Here is an 18,515-nt window from a genome sequence, read left to right on the forward strand (position 1 = left end):
GCCGATACAGGCAATTGCCCTGTGCTCCACTGATCCCGTTCTGAACGTGGGGACCTGGTCCGGACTTTGGCCTTTTTTTTTTTGGAGTCAATAATTTTCCAACGTCTGGTCTGATGTTATAGAGAGAAGAGCAAAGAGCTGCCCCAAAAGTCTCTCCCACCCCCGCCAACCAGCCATGATGGCGTCACGACGACTCGAACTATCCCTCTCCGGCCTCGCCCGTCGACCTCTAACATGTTTATTCTGCGAATATCGACGATCCTTCACCACCTCCGCACTTCGGCCAGCGAGGACTGAAAAGCCAGGTGCTGGCGCATCGTTAGATCCCCAAGCAACGGTTTCCAAGCCAATCGAAGCTCCTCGAAGCTATGGAAAGAGACAACAGGGTCACTTCGTACCCAAGCCTCTCCCTCGGCCAATTGGCATGCCTCTACCGCCCAAGGCTGGAGAAAATACAGGCATTGATAGTCGCTCATTGAAGCAACGTCGTGAGGATTTTGTCAACTACGATAAGCACTTACAACGGCGAAAGGAGCTGTAATATTAGCACTATCAACGATATATGTCTCATATACTAATAACCCACGTCTACAGAACAGCAAAGATATCACGACCATATTTCCGAGACTGGGGTAACCTTCAATACCACGAGGGTAAATCCTTCATCGCACCTCCACGCCTCTTCAAAGCAGAACTCTCTCTGTTCTTTCCCAACTTTTACGGCGAAACCCTCTTAAAGACGGACAGGAACCCACGCGATACCACACCACTTCTCAGCGGCAAGGCTACAGTTATCAATTTCTTCAGCAGTCGCTGGGCCGAGCAGCAGGTCGGGACTTTTACTTCCAAGGAGGAAAACCCGGTGCTGCATCAAGTGTTGGCACAGCACGCCGAAACCACACAGCTTGTAAACATCAACTACGAGGATAATGCTGGAAAGGCCTGGCTGATTCGGTTCTTTATGGGGTCGCTGCGAAAGCAATTCCCCGAGAAGGACTGGGACAAGTACTTCCTGGTACGACGTGGTGTCACTGACGACATTCGAGAGTCCATTGGCCTGCTCAACAGCAAGGTCGGATACGTCTTCCTTGTTGACAAGTACTGCCGTGTTCGATGGGCAGGCAGTGGAACAGCCCATCCAGTTGAGACAGAGGGTCTTGCCAAGGGTCTCTCACGTTTAGTGGATGAGATGGATCACGAAGCTACCTTGCCAGCCACAGCAAAGGAACAACACCCAGGTAAACAACATCTTGAGGTGCCAAAAATCTTGTAATTAGACGTCTTCCGGTAGAGGAGAGACGATTGTAACTTTAGACATGCTAGACATCATGACCCCACCATGGCCTAGGTATTGTACAATATCAAACACGCTGATACCCCCAAACATCTATAACATTACCTTTACGAAAAAACCAAGTCCCGCCCAGTTTTACGAAAAGAGGAAGAAGACGATGAAGCAAAACGCAACGAAACCACCCATGATAATACCATCCCTCCTCTTCTTGGCTGATATCCTTCCAATCAGCGTGTTAATCCCAGGCACTTGACTTGCTGCATGTGTGATCCTCCTGTTGATGCTTGCCAACGTTTCGCGCTGCAAGTTGAAGTTGTCGTTAACAGCGTATGCCTGGCTAAGCACGTTATCGGCCATGCTGTTACTGTTGTCGATGCGATTGCGCTCTTGCAACATATAGTCGGCCTCGGCTGCTTCGGGGTTGTTCTGGCGGTATTGGTCAATATCCGAACGGACATTGGTCAAAAGGTTTGCGCGATTGCGGGCTTCTTGTAAATTTGAGCGTAGGCGGATCAGATCTTTTCTGTGACTGGCGAGTTTCTTTTGGAAAAGGGCGAGGTTGTTCTGTTTCATGGCGGATGAGGTGAGGGCGGCTTCGGAATCGAGAAGTCGGACGAGTTTGCTGATGACATCCTCGCGCTGAAGGGAGTTAGGAAATAACATGTTAACACAAGCCATCAGTGCGCACCTTTTCTAACAACTCCTCAAGCTTCTTTTCTGTCTCACGTTCTTTTTCTGTGGGCTTGGGTGGGATGTTAGGAGCTGCCGCGAACTGCGAATACGTATGGAACAAGTTGTCCGTCTAAGTTGTGACTACGTCAGCTTGTGTTTCGGCGCATCATGTCGTTTGATGTACCTGTTTTTCTAGTTGTCGAGCTTGTTGGATAAGACTGGTCCAGCTACCAGTTCCCGACGGTGTAGACATTGTGCTCAGTCTATATGATGTTCTGATAATTGCGTGTTGATGTGCTTGCGCAAGCTTGGACTAATCTACAATCTACCAACTCATGATCAACTCCCTGACGACAGACTGACCAACCGGCCGACACCTGGTCCGATTAATGGCAGAATTCCACACCGCCTACAGTAGCGCCAAAACACAGTCACCTGCTCTAGCACGTGAGCTTCTGAGCGACCCCGAATTCGAAATCGGAAGGAAAAACCTAGCAAGCCCACCTACCAATCAAAAATTTAAAATTCCTCACTCCTTCCCCACCTCAAGTTCTTGCAAGCCCTAATTTTCCAACGCACCTTCTCGGCAAACTTCTCTAAATCGATCTATCGCGACACGGACGGTGACAGGTCGAGGCTGATATTTTCCCAAAACACTCGTCGACACACTTCGCACACCACTTCGAAGCTATTCAAGATGGTGAGTACGAACATTCCACGCCCCTGTTGTTACGGCAGACGTCGACTGCGTATTGTCGACGTTTCGTGCGGCCAGAGAGTCCTTTCGAGCATTCATTCCAATTCCATCGACCAAGCGTACACATGATATACACAATCCACAATCCACGAGCGTCATCCCACAACTGAACTCGAGTCTCGGCCATGATTTCGATAGCACAATTCACGCAAGAGAACAATACGGGTTGGACAAATCGCTGACAGGTTGCAGTCGTCGGGCAAGGTCAAGGCTGGAGAGCTCTGGAATAAGTCCAAGGATGATTTGACAAAGCAGCTCGCTGAGCTCAAGACTGAGCTTGGTCAGCTCCGCATTCAGAAGGTCGCTTCTTCCGGCTCCAAGCTGAACAGAATGTGAGCATTTCCCCATCTCTTGTGGTCTTGCTACAGAAGCAGGAGACCGCCAAAAAGTTGTGCTCCACTAACGCAATTTCGAACAGCCACGACATCCGCAAGTCGATCGCTCGTGTCCTGACCGTCATCAACGCCAAGCAAAGGGCCCAGCTCCGTCTGTTCTACAAGAACAAGAAGTACGCTCCCCTCGATCTCCGAGCCAAGCAGACCCGTGCTATCCGCCGCCGCCTATCACCCGATGAGAAGTCCCGCGTGCTCGAGAAGACCAAGAAGCGCACTGTCCACTTCCCTCAGCGCAAGTTCGCCATCAAGGTACGATGAACAAATGCCGTGGAAGGAATATCAAGTTCCTTTCCCCTGGCGATATCCACGTCTCAAGATCAACCGACTAACAATCCATCCAGGCTTAAGTTAAAAATGCTGGTAGTTCTTGGCGTGTGACGGACACTGGGTAGAAGGGAAACGGGGTATGGAGGGCGTCGCGTGCTTTTTCTTTGAAAAAACTTCGAAATCTGCATCGCATGGCTCAGGGAATCTCGGTCTGACTTGTACTTATTTCCCGGTTTGGGCCTCGATCTGGGACGGGATATGTCCACAATGGGCTGCCCGTAGGCAGTCTTAAAAAACAAAAATGAGGTCATGATCAACAAGTCCTTGTAAGATTGAGACACGCGAGAGCAGTGATCGTGATGTTTTGTGTCCATATTATGGCTTGCTATCGAGTTGTACAGCATTCCCGGATGTACTTTCGGAATGAACAACTGCCAACAAGCTTTGGTGCCTTACGAACCTGTAATTGACAAGGCATAAACTTGTAATTGCCAGGGCCATGGGAAAGCTGAAAGTTTCTAACTCCTGTGAGACCCCTACTCCAATGTTCTTCTATCCATCCTTCAATTGAACGAGGAAACACGCCAAAAGACCCAGTTACCATACCAAAATTGTTTCTCACGGCTCGGTCTTTTTCGGTTGGTTTATTAGGGGGTGCCAGATCGGTTCAACCGGAGTCACCCCACCACAACCCCAACGGCATCCTTCCATCAACAGGCAAAAGCGATGTAAATGAAAATTGGCTGAGCTATTCACAACAGTTTTCATCATTTTCCATCTCAGGCAGCGTTCTGGGCCTAGGCTCAATCATCGATTTCGTCTCTTGCTCAGACTTCACTCTAAACTGATTCAGCATGGATCTTCTCGGACTATCGATCACATCGGCCTTTTGAAAAAGACCCCGCAACGGCGACAGAGTTCAATCCGATTTTCCACGGAATTGTATTCAGTTTTGAGCAGCCTAATGGCTGGACTCGTTGGCGTTGTTCAAATGTATCTCTGATTCGGGAGGATAGCAACTCAGTACCTAACACGACACATCTAACCAACTTCTGTGCGGGTCTTCTCGGGATAGAGTTCGTTCATCCTCTAATGTTCAATATCCAACGACCAGGCTCTCCAATCAGACGGAACAGAACGACTGAACCCAATACGAGCCCTGAGTATGGTAAAGATGACTTCTTATGGATTGTCATACCATTGCGGCCACACGGCGTCGACTCCCGACTCACATCAACCTGTTGAAATACGCCAGGATGGTTAGTGACTATGTTCGGGTCCAACAAGGACCACGATGTGTTCATTACGCTTCCTGTGTCATGATGACATCGGGTATCTATCTACCTTTATCTGGATCATATGCTCGTCTCATATGTTTCGTGCCGCTCATCCGGGGCAGCTTGTTCCCTGAACGCCGGTTTTCGTTGCAGAATCTTGACCCAAACTCAAGACAAACCCAAACGCCAATGTCAATCTCGAAACGCCAAAAATGATTTTTATCGCCGCGTGCGACTTGTATCCCTCGTTCGCCCATCTTCAATTTACCACGGTAAGACGATGTCAGGAGCTTTTGCTACTCTTGCGGCTACCATCTGGAAGATGTGTTTGCAGATGCCGACGAAGTTGGTCCAAGCGGTGGAAATCCTTTCCGCAATGCTCGCATACATGACTACCACGAACATTATGCGTGCGACGATGTTTGGAAAGATTGGAGGATTCGCCAAACCGCTTTCCGCAAATTTCGCACATTAACGGCTTCTCGCCAGTGTGCGTGCGCATGTGCATAGCTTGGCAAAGGGTTAGCAGGCTATACTGAGCTGAAAATCAACAAACTTACTGAGAGCACTCTGCTGCTTGAAGCGAGCTCCGCAGCCCTCGTGTTCGCACTTCCAAGGTTTCTCGCCTGAATGGGTGCGCATGTGCTGCTCGAGCGATTGTTTTGCGGAAAGCATTATGCCACAGATATCGCACTTTACTGGCTTGTCTATGGGTGTCGCTGTTAGTACATGTTTCAAGACGAATTCGAGATTCCAGTCCAGGGGGTTGTAACTTACACCCGGTGTGAGTCTGCATGTGTCGCTCTAGCTTGCTCTTCTGCGAGAATGGGCCAGGCCTTATACAACCGTACCACGTACAGCAGAAACCATACTCGCCCTTCTTCAAGTTCTTTACATGCTCGCTTTTGCAGTGATTCTGAAGTTCCTTGTTGCCCCCAAATGTCTTGGAGCAGAGGATACCATCTTCACAGAGCCACTTGCAGGTGAAGTCAGTCTCGTCATTCATGGACTGCTTGTCGGGCAACTCGGTTTTGGGTGTGGGGGAGTGAGAAGACATGGAAAAAACTGCATTTTGATTCAAGCCCGAGCCGTTGTGGTCGCTGTTGAGGTTTGCGTCATGATGATTCAAATCATCTGTGAAACTATGGCCGAGATCATGGGCAAAACCAAAGTTTTGCGCGATGGCCGAACCAATGTCAAAAGAAACATCCCTGCTTGGCTCCTCCGGACTGAGGATGGCGTTGACCATGGGCTCTGGCTCGGCTGAGGGTGTCGTGACAGACACAGAAGCTGGAGTAGTGGAAACCGTGGTCCCGACGCAATGCAAATCATTGCAAGGGATGGCAGCCTCCTGGCACGAAGAATCTAGGCATGGCTTGAGAGCAGCGCATGTTGGCTCAAAGCAGCATGGGGCTTGAGAGAAGTCGATCTCGGTGCAGGAGGTATCGAAGCAGCAGTCTGGATCGTCTCCGTCGCCGCATTGACTCCAGCACTTGTTATCACCACATGCAGAAGTGCAATCAGCAGAGGCAGCTTCGTTACAGCCAGTGTGCATCGGCCATGACATTTGCATACAATTAGCAATGGTGGCTTGGTTCATCATGTTGGCCCAAGAAGGAGCAACAGCTTGTGGCCAGCGGCTATAGGGGCTTGTATGTGCGAATACACCGCCGTGTTGTTCAAGGTCGCCGCCAAACGATGGGTGGTGACCATTCAAAAAAGGCATTTGGAAGTTGTGGTGCAAGTTCTCGTTAACAGTCTGAAGGCCCGCCGTGGGTTCGATATGTTGTTGTAGGTTTTGGCCATGGAGGAAATGGGGCGAGTGCTGGTGAATATTGGACGTCTGGTGATAGTCCGTCTGGTGTTGGTGTTGATTCTGCTGATGCTGGTGGTTTTGCAACTGCTCGGACTGCCTCTTCCGCTTTTGCCTATGTGCCGAAGCTCTAGTTGCGGCAGCAGACATCTTTACAGGGGATGCAGAGATGCTTGATTGTGAACGAGTCTTTGCCCTCGAAGGGCGAGGGTTGTTTGCCTGTTCATTTCTGTGGGAGGCTTTATCGGTGCCGGCTTTTAGATCGAGACCAATCTCGAGAACGTTCTTGGCAGCAGAGGTTTTGCCATAGTGATCGAAACATCGCTGATCGAGACAAGCGTTCTCGGTGTTGTTGCAGGTTCCAAGAGAATCGAGCCCATGTGTCAGGCAGGTATCGTGGCCAAGCATAGAATCGAAGCCATAGTCGACTTTTTCGGGGTCGAAAGAAGTTGGCTGGAGATAATGGGCAGCAAAGGCTGTCGAATGCGAGTGGTCCATGGTTTCATGGGCTGCTAGAAACCACAAGAGCAATCGCTCGTTCCGATGAAGAGGGTCACTTTTTGTTGTTTCTTGACGCACGCACAGATAAAGGTTTCTGGTTATGATCTATAGGCAAGATGTTCGTTCATCAGAGTCATTTGGATGGATAAATGGATGGTCACAGCAAATACCCGGGCGGGATGTTATGTTGCCAATGACCCGCGCCTCAGAGGTTTGACGAGAATGAGAACCCGGATGGCCAGGCGGCTCAAGAACCAGGCATGGAAGGTGGAGGGGCACTAAAGGTTACGGCACTCTGAGAACGAACTTCAGTGGACCATGGCACGTTCTAGCGGGGCCGGTCCCTTAGAGATTACCGTGCGCCGCCAATCAGAAGGTATCGAATGGGCGCGCGAATATCTCGGGCATATATGTCCTCTGGTTGCTGGCTCATACCTAAGCCAATCTACCAAGTCACAGGATAGGATCGGCTGTGTTTTCTGTTCTTTTTTTTTTGCAGTAATTTTGCGCACTAAGAAAAACAGATAACTAGGTTTTCAGAGGGTAAGAGAAGAGAAGAGAATAGAAGGTCGAGGGTTCTCCTTCTCACACAAACCAAGTACTCCAACCCAGAGCTGTGTTTGTGATGAGCAACCATCGGATGTTCAGTACTAGTATTCATCCTTGATCTCTTTCATCTAGACCGATATAGCAGAGTCTGGCCACGTCGAGTGAATCACTTGATCTTTGCAGTGAGGGGCTAGTCACATCCAAGTCTCACCTCTCTGGGTACATGAGTTCAGTGACCATGAGTTCCTGCATCACGTACATACATATCTCCAGTCAGCCCACTTTCACCACTCCAGTATTTTCCTCAATGTCTCTCGGCCTGTCCCTCCGACTGGAGCCCAGATAATAAGGCCCGTAACGTTGCTCTCTGGTTTGCAGTAGATCAGCAACCCCAGATGGCCTCCATTTGGCCAAAGCTCCGTTCCTGCATATTATGCTTAATTTTGTGGCAAGTAATTCATGTCTTGTGTCTTTTGTACGTTTTTTCGTCCATATCTAGCTCTACTGTAAACTCACGTGCCTTGTTAATGTCCCACGTTGAAGGGAAGCTCTTATGACACTACATATGCTTGCAGAGATAGCTTCCCACATATCGTAGCAAATCTGGGAGTCAATACAGGAAATCATATAATTACATGTACCAATGAACCGTGCAGATCAAGTTCAACTACAGTGATCTAGTGTCCGCTGGGGAACTTGGCAATAGCAAAAGGTTGTATTGGAGTTTGGCTACCCTGTATTCTCACATGTTTATTACTTGCTCTTGCCAAGCCATGGTTCACAGCACTGTAAGTTGTTACTAGCAGAAGTAGCTGTATATACCAAGACCAAATTCTAAAGTCTTTAAATTCTATATAGGTTTCTCTCACTATATTAATCTCTTTATCATGACTGGTAATCTGCAGAGTATGCTTCGAAAGAGTTGTATAAATTCCACCTTAACCTAAGCGAATGGAGTAAGTAAACACAGGTGGGTAGCTAAGCTTCCATGTACTTTATGAAAGGGTTTCGGGGAAAACCATATGTAAGTTGTAATTTATATGAAAATTGTTTATCAGATATAAATATCAAGGCTTGCATGCGTAAACAATTGATCACAGCCTGTTTATTCATTGGTGATCTTGAGCCATACGAATCACTACTACCCAAATGACGTTGCTCACATGGGCTCTCTGAGGCGCAGCGCTATATTTCATATGAGAGACGACATGAATTAGCCGTAAATAACCTCAACAATACAAATTGCCATATTACATTAAATAAAATCATTACATTGTAACGCGATTTGAAGATATAGCTTTTTGAGGCTCTGCACACTTTCAAGCAACTGCCTTAACAGCAACCCCCAAGGTCTTCCTTCGCCCTGGGAAGCTCTAGAACCAGCCCCTCAACCTGGTCCTGACCTCGGAGCTTGGCACGACGAAACTCCAACTTTCAACTATCACCGCCACGCAACACTGTCTTTAGCTCACCTTAACTCAACTGCTACATAGTAGACCATCACCTGGTAAATAATAATACTCACTGGTCAAACATTGATACCGCATCGTCTGCTGTATATCAGCCAACATTGAACAAAGAAACTCACATCCACTGCGCCGCGTCACAAAGTACCTAGTAGTCATGGGCAACATCTGTGGTAAGACAGAGCCCGAGGCTTTCTCACAGCCCGGCCGTGTCTTGGGTACCGCGCCTCCTCCGGCTTCCGGCACAGCACCGGTCCCAAAACAAGTCGGCGGCCCTCCGAGAACCTTGGGAGGTGGATCAGCCACTGCCGCCTCAGGTTCAGACGATCCAGAGAATGCGCGAAGGAAAGCTGCCGAAGCTGCCGAGGTCAGTACCCCAGACAAACAACAGCAACAATCAGCACTCCCATAAACTGACATAAAAACACAGGCTCGCGCCAAGGCTGCATCGAAGCCGGGTGGAAAGTTGCAGACACAGCTGGCAGCGCAGAAGAAGCAGACTCGCTCAGAAACGTTGAAAGATGCTAGCCAAGAGCAGCTTCGAGCGCGTGAAGCGGATCAAGCAACAGAAGCCCGAAATTGGTCATGAGAAAGGTTTCGCGATCTCGGATTGATGGGCCAGGACATGTTTCTGTATGGAAAGAAAGATGAGTTCGAGTCATGCGACTTGTGCAGCGGCGTGGCAATCAATCTTGATTTCATGCATGCGTTGGGACCAAGATAATGTCGGTATATACCAACCTGGGAGGCTGGTGGTCAGCGTCGTTTTTATTGTTGTTGAGTTACTATCTCAAGATACAGCGTTTTTTCCCTTTCGCTTCAGACATTACTAGTTATAGAGAAGAGTTCACACAGCATATGCATTTCAGCTTGCAGACTTTCAGCAAGTGCGTTAAAACTGAGTAATAACCAAATTCCCTATAAAGGGTCTCTCTAACGCCGTCATTAACTCCTATAATTGTGTATTTCCCCCTTTTTCAGATTACCGCCCCCTTCATCAGCTCCATGGCTGAACAGCTGGACCCCATGCAAGTCTGGTGGTAACAATATACGCTTGCTTGGAAACATCAGGTTCCAAGCACGATTAAGTGATTGTGTATCGTCCACTGGCAGGTGCTCGACTATCGGCATCTACAGCAGCAATTGTGCCCTCCCGCAACAAGCGCGTGAGTTCGGTCAGGGCAGAACTGACGACAACTTCTGTATCACCTTCAATAAGAATATACAGCTTGGGCTCGGCTCCAGCGGGCACCTCCTTGCCAGCCGGGTAGAAGTTGCCCTTTGTCGTGATCGATGTACCTGTAGCTTCCAGAATCTTCGCCACGTTGGTTCTGTTGGTGACAGCCCATCTTGCCTTTTGAGGGAAGTCGTTGATCTCCAATGTAGCGTGGAAGGCACCGGCATCGGGCCCCTTGTTGTCAATGGGTTGCCCAGCACGAAGTTGGCCGGCCTTTCCAAGTCGGCTGTTGATGGCGCTGACAGCAGAACTGACTTTGTCCAATGGATCCTTAGCCTTGTCCTTTACTACACCACTGGTCTTGACTGGCGGCATAGACTTTGCATCTGCATCATCAGCCTTTGCCGACTCGCGAGCCAGCACGCCAGATGCTGCAGCTCGGATCGCATCAAGCGCCTTCTCTGCCTTTTCGTCTTCGTCCTCCTTCTTGTCCTCGGTTACCTCCTCTTCCTCACCCTCGGCCTTGTGAACCTTGCGCTCACGCAGACGAGCCGCCTCTCGTTCCTGATCAAGACGGTCGAGACCCTTACCACCGAAACCTGACGTGTCTTTAGCTTTTCCAGACTTGACCTTCTCTCTATGAGCTTTCCTCATTTCGTTGAGCCTGTCAGGTATGGGCTGCCCACTCTGTTCAAGAGCCTTGGCAATGCCTGGAGCGCAATTCTCCTGTTCGGGCGTAACAAAAGTGACAGCAACACCGGTGTTACCAGCACGGCCAGTTCGACCTGCGCGATGCACATAATCCTCCAAATGATTAGGAGCGTCGTAGTTGATAACAAGCTTTAGCTGCTTGACATCGAGACCACGGGCTGCTACCGAAGTGGCAATCAAGATAGGCACAACACCTTTCTTGAAATCCGAAATAGTAGAATCACGGTCGATCTGGTCCTTGCCTCCGTGAATTGACATACATGGATATCCCTTCATCATCAGCTCTTTGAGCAAGTCGTCCGCCTTTTCTTGTCGCTCGACAAAGATTAGGGTACGAGCATCTTCATCGCGATCATAGAGTTCTCCGAGAAGCTCAAGAACACGGTGAAACTTGGACGGCTCGTCTCGGACTTCAACGATTTGTTCAATCTCCTTTGCCACGACACTGCGTCCGCCAACCGTGACCTCAATAGGGTTCTTTAGCACCTTCTTGGTCAGCGAGTCGATGATACGAGGCATAGTGGCCGAGAAGAGGATTGTCTGCCTGTCAGGTCGCATGTTTGCAAAGATCTTCATGACCTGGGGCTCGAAACCCATGTCAAACATTCGATCGGCTTCATCAAGCACAACATACGTAACTCTTTTCAAGTTGGTGACTCGGCCTTGGTTCGCAGCCAAAAGATCAATCATTCGACCAGGCGTGCATACAATGATCTCTGCACCACGCTTGAGCTCTGCAATCTGCTCTCGAATAGGGGCTCCGCCATAAGCACAAACAGCGCGAAGACCCATCATCTTGAGGAAAGGCTTGCAATCTTTATGGATCTGAACGGCAAGTTCTCGAGTAGGGGTCATGATCAATCCAATAGGGCCATCTGTATCCTTGAGAGGGGGCTGATCTTTGATGTGTCGGAACATGGGAAGCAGGAAAGCAACCGTCTTTCCAGAGCCAGTTTTGGCAACACCGATAACATCACGACCAGACATCAGAGCCGGGAGTGCTTGCATCTGAATGGGAGTGGGCTTTTCGTATCCCAGGTTGTCAACGACATCCAGCGTCTGGCGTGTGAGACCACATTGGGCCCACTTCTGAACAGGCTTTGGAACGTCTTTTCCATTGACTTTTATGCCATCCAGTTCGAGGCGAAGGTCAGCCACCTCAGCCTCCGTAAGAAGACTCAACTCAGCCGGTTCATGCCAGAAGTTCTTGCGGATAGGTTCAATCTCGATCTTGCTGTAATCAATCGTCGGGATATCTTTCTTTTTCCGCTTTGCTGTAATGGCCAACAGAGCGCTTGCATCGCCTTCATCCTTCTTGTTGAAGTCATATTCATCGTCACTGAAGTAGGCCTCGGGCTCCTGGATCTTTTGTGTTGTCGATGTTTTGGTAGGTTGTCTCACATCAGTCTGCTTTAGATCGGCCATGAAAGCATCTAAAGGATCGACATCATCTTCCTCGTCAACTTCCATCTGGGTGGCAGGTTCGGGCTGGGAAGCGTTGTTGTTCATTGCCACATCACCGTTCGTCTCCACATCTGTAGGTTTGGTCTCTTCCTCGGCTGTATCCATCTGGTTCTCGGCCTGCAAACGCCGCTCATGAGCTGCACGGGCAGCAGCAGCGGCCTCCTCCTCGTTCTCAGCGAAGTTATCACCATCGGACTCGTCATCATCTTGGTCAGCGTACGGAGTGTCATCAGCCTCAATAGGAAGGGCAGGGAGTTTAGTAAGCTTGCGCTTGGTTGTGTCTTCCTCGTCAAGGTCGAGCTTTCGCTTAGCGGTAAGCTTCTCGGTCTCTGCATTAGTTTTTACGAAACCAAAGCCACTTGCTTTTGTTCTGTTTGCAGGAAGGGCAGATGCTAAAACAAATGTGTCAGTTGAGTCGAAGGAAATGATGTAAGACTTGGACGTACCAGTGGTAGCTTGCTTGACCGGCACCGAAATCTTTTCAGGCTGCCCCTCCAGGGAGCCGAGTGCAGGTTTGGAAGCATCGTGCGCCCGTGAAGCTGCCGACTTCTTGGCGATGGCCTTGGGATCAAACTTGCCAGAGTAGGAAGCAGCGGGGGACTCGACAGTGGGCGTCGCAGCCGGTGAAGCAATAGCAGAAACTGAAGGGGAAACCGTTTTGGACGACGCTCCGCTCGCCTTCTTGTCCATTTCAGCAAGGAGATTCCTTGTCTGACTGGGGTTTACCTCTTTTTGTTTCTGACTTGCGCTCTCCTTCTTCTTCTTCCATGCTTCAAGCTTGGCCAGTCGTTCAGCTTTCTTGTCGACATCAGCTTGTCCGCCCTCAGCTTTGGGGGTTTGTGCCTGTAATCCATCAGCAATGCACTCAAAATCAAGAAGCGTGTGTCGAACCTGACTAGCACCGCCGTTACCACTGTCATCGAGTGGCGTCTTCTGATTTCTGCCATCATCACGATTGCTGCGAGCAGGAGAGTCAGTCGTACCCTCACGGCGCCCAGAGATACGGCTGCGGGAATCATCTCGCCTTCTCACATCCCGGTCATTCTCTCTGCTGCGGTTGCGTCGCCGGTCGGTCATGGGTGATCGAATGCGGTCATCAAAGCGGTCTCGCGATCTTCGACGATCTCGTTCTCGATTGTCTCTTCGTCCACCTCGGTAATGGTTGTCATCTCGTCGATCTAGGGAACGGTCTCTTCGGCGGTAGTTGTCTCTGTCTCGTGCGCGGTCACGATCACGGTCTCTGTCTCGGTCGCGATTTCGGGGCTGTTGATGGAGCAACTCGTTAGAATAAAGCCGGTCAGAATTGCGATGCTGCCTTCTTACGTCTGGACTGCGAGATCTGGTACGCCGGCGATGGTCCCTTCCATCGTTGCGACGATCCCTATCCCGGCGATCATCGTTGCGGAAACGACGGGAACTGTGGGTGCTGCCTGCAGGACTTGGTGAGCGCGAGTCTCTCGGTCGAGCCATTGTTGGTGGTCTCGTAGGCTCAGCAGGACACTTCGTTGGTGAGTAGTACTTTTGAACGGAGACCGAAGCCTTTGTAAGAATGCGCGATGGCGCGTGGTCGCTTGTTGTTGGCGCAAATATGTGTAATACCGATACGCCTCTCTTGACGGTCTATTGGAGGTGCTGAGAGCTGTCGTCCACCTCGATATGTTGACTGAATAGCTGCACGAAGGAGGGGAGGGTGATTAGTAGGATGCTTAAAGCTTTATTAGTTGAAAATCATGGAGATGAGATGATGGTTTCAAGGCTTCCGAGTTTTACCCACCAGGCAAGACAGTTGACAATCGAGGTATCCACAATTGGAAACCAGGAGCCGCGCTAAGCCAAAAAGGTTTCCAGGTTGTACCTGCCTCGGTTTCAATTGATCAACGACTTTAGTCCCCTTGCAACGAAACTGAATAGCGTGTTGCGCCAATCTCAACTCTATCATCATCTCATGTTATCTTATTAAAATTCAACATGGCCGGTTTAGTAGGATACGCGAGCAGCGACGATGAAGAGGATATCCAGGAAGTTGCTCCTCCTCAACCAAAAAAAAAGGTACAAGTGTAACCTTTTATTCTTCACTTGAATATCTTCTTATTCTAGCTAGGAACCCGCGACCATTGCACAAGATGCAGGCGTCAAATCACCGACCCAAGAGGCAGAGCAGAAGCCCGCTGCACCAGGTGAGCATATAGCTTTCATTGATTGATTCATTTGATACTCCTCTCGACAACGAATCTTATCTTACCATCAATAAATAGCGCCTAAACCCAAGAGCCCTGATGTGGTTGTCATTGAACCTGTCCAACAAAACGCAGTGCCGCTAGGACCATCTCTACCGCCCATGGAAGAAGCTGTCGTGGATGACCAGGATCCAACATATAGACCGGCCTCACCGTACTCAGCAAATCGCGCCCTTCTTCGCGATCTCACATTACCATCAGCACCTAACATGGATATCCCACCATCACCACCAGGCTCACCACCACCTGGAGCCAACAAGAAATTCGAGCAATTTCTTGAGTTAAAAAAGAAGGGGACTCATTTTAACGCCAAGCTGGAACAGTCTTCCGCGCTGAAAAATCCAAGTTTGATGGATAAACTGATGAGATTTGTCGAAATCGATGAACGTCATCAGTATTCTACCACATTGCCTACTGACCTCTGGAATCCTACAGCCTTCCCGGAATGGGCTTCCAAGGACAAGCTACGGAAGACTAATGATAAGTTGACTAAGGAGAGGGACGCAGAGAGAGCAAGTGGCGCAAGAACAGCCGTGGATTTTGTCCCTTCAACAAGTATAGGGGGTCACGACACAACGATTAAGGGCGGACTCTTGAAAGGCGAAAAGAGGAAAAGTGGATGGAATTAAAGATGATCACATTAACATACACAGACTCCTTGTGTTCACGAAATGCCAGACTACATCAAGACATATTGCACTCAACGGAATGAAGAAATCTGAGCTTGACATCTGGGTGCAGGGTATAAACGGTGGCCCGCATCAAAGGTATCATTATAATCGGCTACGCCTCTGGTCAAACCACTACCTAGCTTTATATTAATCGACCGGACGACTTTCATCCTTCTTTCCTGCCTCAGCACACCTGGCACGCGACCTAAAGACCAAAAATGCTTTGCGACTAGTTCTTTTTGCACTTCACCTCATAGCCAATGCCCTTCTTTAGGATGGAACCAATGTCGATTTCGACAGTCTGGTTTGAGCTTCCCAACGCCGCGGCAAAATATGTGAGGTTTTCGCCATGGTTCATGACCGACTTGCCCAACAGTTTGAAGGGAAGGATACCTGTCTTGCAGTAGGGCTCTTGCTGAACGGCGTTCAGAACCAAGCTTTGGTTCATGCTGGCGGTGATGTTGACAACGTTGTTGCCTGGCTTGAGGAGTAGGTTTGGAATTGTGAGAGTACCAACCTCTACGTCTCCGACGAAGTTTGTAAAGGTAACGTTTCCCTGTTATATAGGTGAGCGACAGATCTGGAAAGACGGGGCGGTAACTTACGTTGTCAAGGGTGAAGACAGAAGCGTTGGGAATAACGGTTGTACCGTTAAAGTTGGGCTCATCCGTACCATCGCCGAAACCAATGTGGCCATCCGTGACCTCGGTTCCAGCGAAGTGGTTAAGTCCCTTGAGCTCAACTGTCTTCTTGAAGGTGACGCCGTACTTGCGCGTCAGACCACTTGGCTTGACCTTTGTCTTGCCATTGACAGTGACACGCAGCGTTTCGTTGTTGTGGAACCAGATGTTGAATCGAGTAAACTCTTCCATGTCGGCGATTTTGACGTGTTGAGTGACGTTCACGACCTGGTGTTTGTTGCTGTTGGTCTCGGGCATGTTCACTGTCGCGAATGGTACATGTGCTGGCCAGTCCTCGAGATACATTTCGGCCTCAAATGGATCAACTGATGCATGAATCTTGCCATCGGTGGTGATGGAAGAGTCAATCTTCATGAGATAGGCACCCTCCTCAGTTTCGAGAATTTGAACACTTTGGATCTCAAGCTCGGCTTCGTTGATTTTGCTCTGTGCAATCTTGGGGACAGCAACAAGAATTCTAAAGCGCAATGTCAGCTCAACAGCAGCTACCTGAGAGAACATACGCTTGAACTTACATCACAGGAACCACAATGACGGTGATGATGCAGAGGACGATGAGATACACCCACCAGAAGCGCTTGCAGTGTCTCGCGCAGGTGCGCTTGGATTTAGGAACCCCATTTTCGGTCTGGGTCACGTCGTTTTTCTCCGACATGTTTAATTACTAAGATCGTTCAAGGCTCAGCCCTTGAACAGACAAGAAAGAAAGGAAAAGGGGAAGATGGGATTGAGTTTCTGACAAGAAGTCAGGAACAAGGTGGTGGAAGTGACGGAAGTAGATCAACCTTCAACATGCGACAAAACGAAAAAGAATGATACGAGAGCACGACCCAATATAAGTACTAGTCGCACCGGACATTAAGATCGGTCGACCAGGCATTCACAAACCTAAGGGCGAAACAAGAAGGCACTTAACGGCAGCATCTGTGCCATAGGTTGTCTACTAGGGGTGTCAGGTGGGTCAGATAAAAACTAATACACTTGACACCTTTTGACACTAGACTGACATATTTATTTAGCATCTAGTCATTGGCTGGCAAGCTGCTGTTGCTCGCCTCTTTCTGTCGAGAAGGTTTGATGTGTCTGTTTTATCTGACCAACTGTACGGCTGTACCGCAATAATGCAGCCATCCCTACCATCCAATCCTGGCAGGACCGGATCGCCATGATCCAAGTCCCTTTGCATCTGTCCACGGGTATTGACTGCCACAATAGGCAAGTGGCCGATGAACGGACACGGCGCTATTCCCCAGATTTGCCCCGCATGGGTTCAGGTCAAGGTCGGAAGAGGAGAGTGTTACCTCTCACGCCCTCATACACAACGAGGTTTTGGCTCCTATAATCCCTATGTCAGTTTGTTCCTCGGCAGCTTGTGAATGAATCCCTGTGGTGGACCGCACACAATGTTATGTTCGACGTCGCAGGAGTCGATACGCAACGGACGATGCCCGGCACGCCCATCTGCAAAGCAGTCTAGCTGAGGCACTACCTCTCAAACAAGATCTTTCAAACAAGATCTCTTAATGAACCTTGCTCCTGTTCTGATTCGACAAAGCTTATCCGTGAAATGGCTTTGAATAGTTTCACGTGAAGCGAGAGCTGGGGCAACAAGACGAGGGACTGGATAATATGGGAATGCTAGATTTACAAACAGGCCCCACGCGACCTGTTCATTCCCGAGACGTCCATTCAAAATGTCTACCTGGCAGTTGGCGCTTCATGAATTACCGAGACTTCCGCTAAAAGCCCGAGTTTCTGGATCCTCGGCAATGTCTGTGTCAACCACTAAACCACAGCTAATACAAAACAGCACCACATAACTGAGACAACTGCCCACAGCGGACCGAAAAGAAGACCCTTTGGAAGAAAAGGCACAGACAAATCGCACGCGACAAGGCAAAAAGAGAGAAAAATCTGCTATTTAAAGCTGCCCAACCACAGCACATGAGTCTGCCAAGCCAGTAGGGACAGGTTGGCGATCAACCGGCTGGGCAGTGGACACAGACTACCTAGTCAGGTAAAATATGGAATTTTCGACCAACAAGAAGCCATTATTGAGGGTTGCAATTCTGCCAATATCAGTGTCTTCGATGTCTGGTCATGGCAGGCAGTAGCACACCTTTTTCTACGGTAATTGCTACCAACGATTTAGAGTTGCGCAAGTGGCTTGCTCTGACAGCCAACCATTCTTGTTTCATTGACAAAGAGGGACATGGCACGCCACGTTGAAAAGTGTCATTCAAGGCCGGGAGTGGCTCGCAGCTCGTTAGTCCACTAAGTTACTATACGTACGTGGAGGGGATCAACATCTCAAAAGCCAAGTACAGAAGGGTTTCCATTCAGCTCATTTATGTTCATGTGCCCTCTGAGAGGGCCGGTTGCGACACACCATCTCGGCCTGGACATCCACTGATGGCATGGTCGACTTTCAGGTTTTTGAAGACTGGCCTGTATATGACCGGGGAGGTCGTTCGATTCGGCTAGGTCACTAACCATCCCTATCCCTGTCCCTGCATACTCCACTCATCTGTACAGTACGTACTGGCTGGTCGGCTGATGGGGG

At 49.4% G+C, this 18,515-nt stretch overlaps 8 protein-coding genes across 8 annotated transcripts; 4 read left to right on the forward strand and 4 right to left on the reverse strand.

Moving 5' to 3' along the window:
- Positions 1-178: 178 nt before the first annotated feature.
- Positions 179-1,273, forward strand: FGSG_01019 (uncharacterized protein; the record flags this gene model as incomplete). Its single annotated transcript, XM_011318471.1, has 2 exons — positions 179-537; positions 595-1,273. The coding sequence occupies 2 exons, from the start codon at positions 179-181 to the stop codon at positions 1,271-1,273; spliced, it is 1,038 nt and encodes a 345-aa protein (XP_011316773.1).
- A 156-nt stretch (positions 1,274-1,429) lies between these two features.
- FGSG_01020 (uncharacterized protein) lies at positions 1,430-2,219 on the reverse strand (the record flags this gene model as incomplete). Its single annotated transcript, XM_011318472.1, has 3 exons — positions 1,430-1,933; positions 1,983-2,096; positions 2,151-2,219. 3 exons carry the CDS (start codon positions 2,217-2,219, stop codon positions 1,430-1,432), a joined length of 687 nt encoding a protein of 228 aa, XP_011316774.1.
- A 289-nt stretch (positions 2,220-2,508) lies between these two features.
- Positions 2,509-3,828, forward strand: FGSG_01021 (uncharacterized protein). The gene is made up of 4 exons (XM_011318473.1): positions 2,509-2,666; positions 2,916-3,055; positions 3,142-3,367; positions 3,460-3,828. Exons 1-4 carry the CDS (start codon positions 2,664-2,666, stop codon positions 3,463-3,465), a joined length of 375 nt encoding a protein of 124 aa, XP_011316775.1. The 5' UTR covers positions 2,509-2,663; the 3' UTR covers positions 3,466-3,828.
- Positions 3,829-4,945: 1,117 nt separating this feature from the next.
- On the reverse strand, positions 4,946-6,973 carry FGSG_01022 (uncharacterized protein; the record flags this gene model as incomplete). Its single annotated transcript, XM_011318474.1, has 3 exons — positions 4,946-5,172; positions 5,223-5,369; positions 5,440-6,973. The coding sequence occupies 3 exons, from the start codon at positions 6,971-6,973 to the stop codon at positions 4,946-4,948; spliced, it is 1,908 nt and encodes a 635-aa protein (XP_011316776.1).
- Positions 6,974-9,112: 2,139 nt separating this feature from the next.
- FGSG_01023 (uncharacterized protein) lies at positions 9,113-9,758 on the forward strand. Its single transcript, XM_011318475.1, has 2 exons — positions 9,113-9,358; positions 9,422-9,758. The coding sequence occupies exons 1-2, from the start codon at positions 9,149-9,151 to the stop codon at positions 9,578-9,580; spliced, it is 369 nt and encodes a 122-aa protein (XP_011316777.1). The 5' UTR covers positions 9,113-9,148; the 3' UTR covers positions 9,581-9,758.
- A 317-nt stretch (positions 9,759-10,075) lies between these two features.
- FGSG_01024 (pre-mRNA-processing ATP-dependent RNA helicase PRP5) lies at positions 10,076-13,813 on the reverse strand (the record flags this gene model as incomplete). The annotated part of the gene is made up of 3 exons (XM_011318476.1): positions 10,076-12,735; positions 12,790-13,606; positions 13,667-13,813. The coding sequence occupies 3 exons, from the start codon at positions 13,811-13,813 to the stop codon at positions 10,076-10,078; spliced, it is 3,624 nt and encodes a 1,207-aa protein (XP_011316778.1).
- Positions 13,814-14,311: 498 nt separating this feature from the next.
- FGSG_01025 (uncharacterized protein) lies at positions 14,312-15,209 on the forward strand (the record flags this gene model as incomplete). The annotated part of the gene is made up of 3 exons (XM_011318477.1): positions 14,312-14,392; positions 14,445-14,520; positions 14,599-15,209. 3 exons carry the CDS (start codon positions 14,312-14,314, stop codon positions 15,207-15,209), a joined length of 768 nt encoding a protein of 255 aa, XP_011316779.1.
- An 81-nt stretch (positions 15,210-15,290) lies between these two features.
- Positions 15,291-16,824, reverse strand: FGSG_01026 (uncharacterized protein). The gene is made up of 3 exons (XM_011318478.1): positions 16,468-16,824; positions 15,857-16,409; positions 15,291-15,807 (listed from the first exon to the last, which is right to left on the reverse strand). The coding sequence occupies exons 1-3, from the start codon at positions 16,605-16,607 to the stop codon at positions 15,481-15,483; spliced, it is 1,020 nt and encodes a 339-aa protein (XP_011316780.1). The 5' UTR covers positions 16,608-16,824; the 3' UTR covers positions 15,291-15,480.
- Positions 16,825-18,515: the final 1,691 nt, after the last annotated feature.

This window comes from Fusarium graminearum, chromosome 1 (genome assembly GCF_000240135.3).
Source record: "Fusarium graminearum PH-1 chromosome 1, whole genome shotgun sequence".
Classification (NCBI taxonomy): Eukaryota; Fungi; Ascomycota; class Sordariomycetes; order Hypocreales; family Nectriaceae; genus Fusarium; species Fusarium graminearum.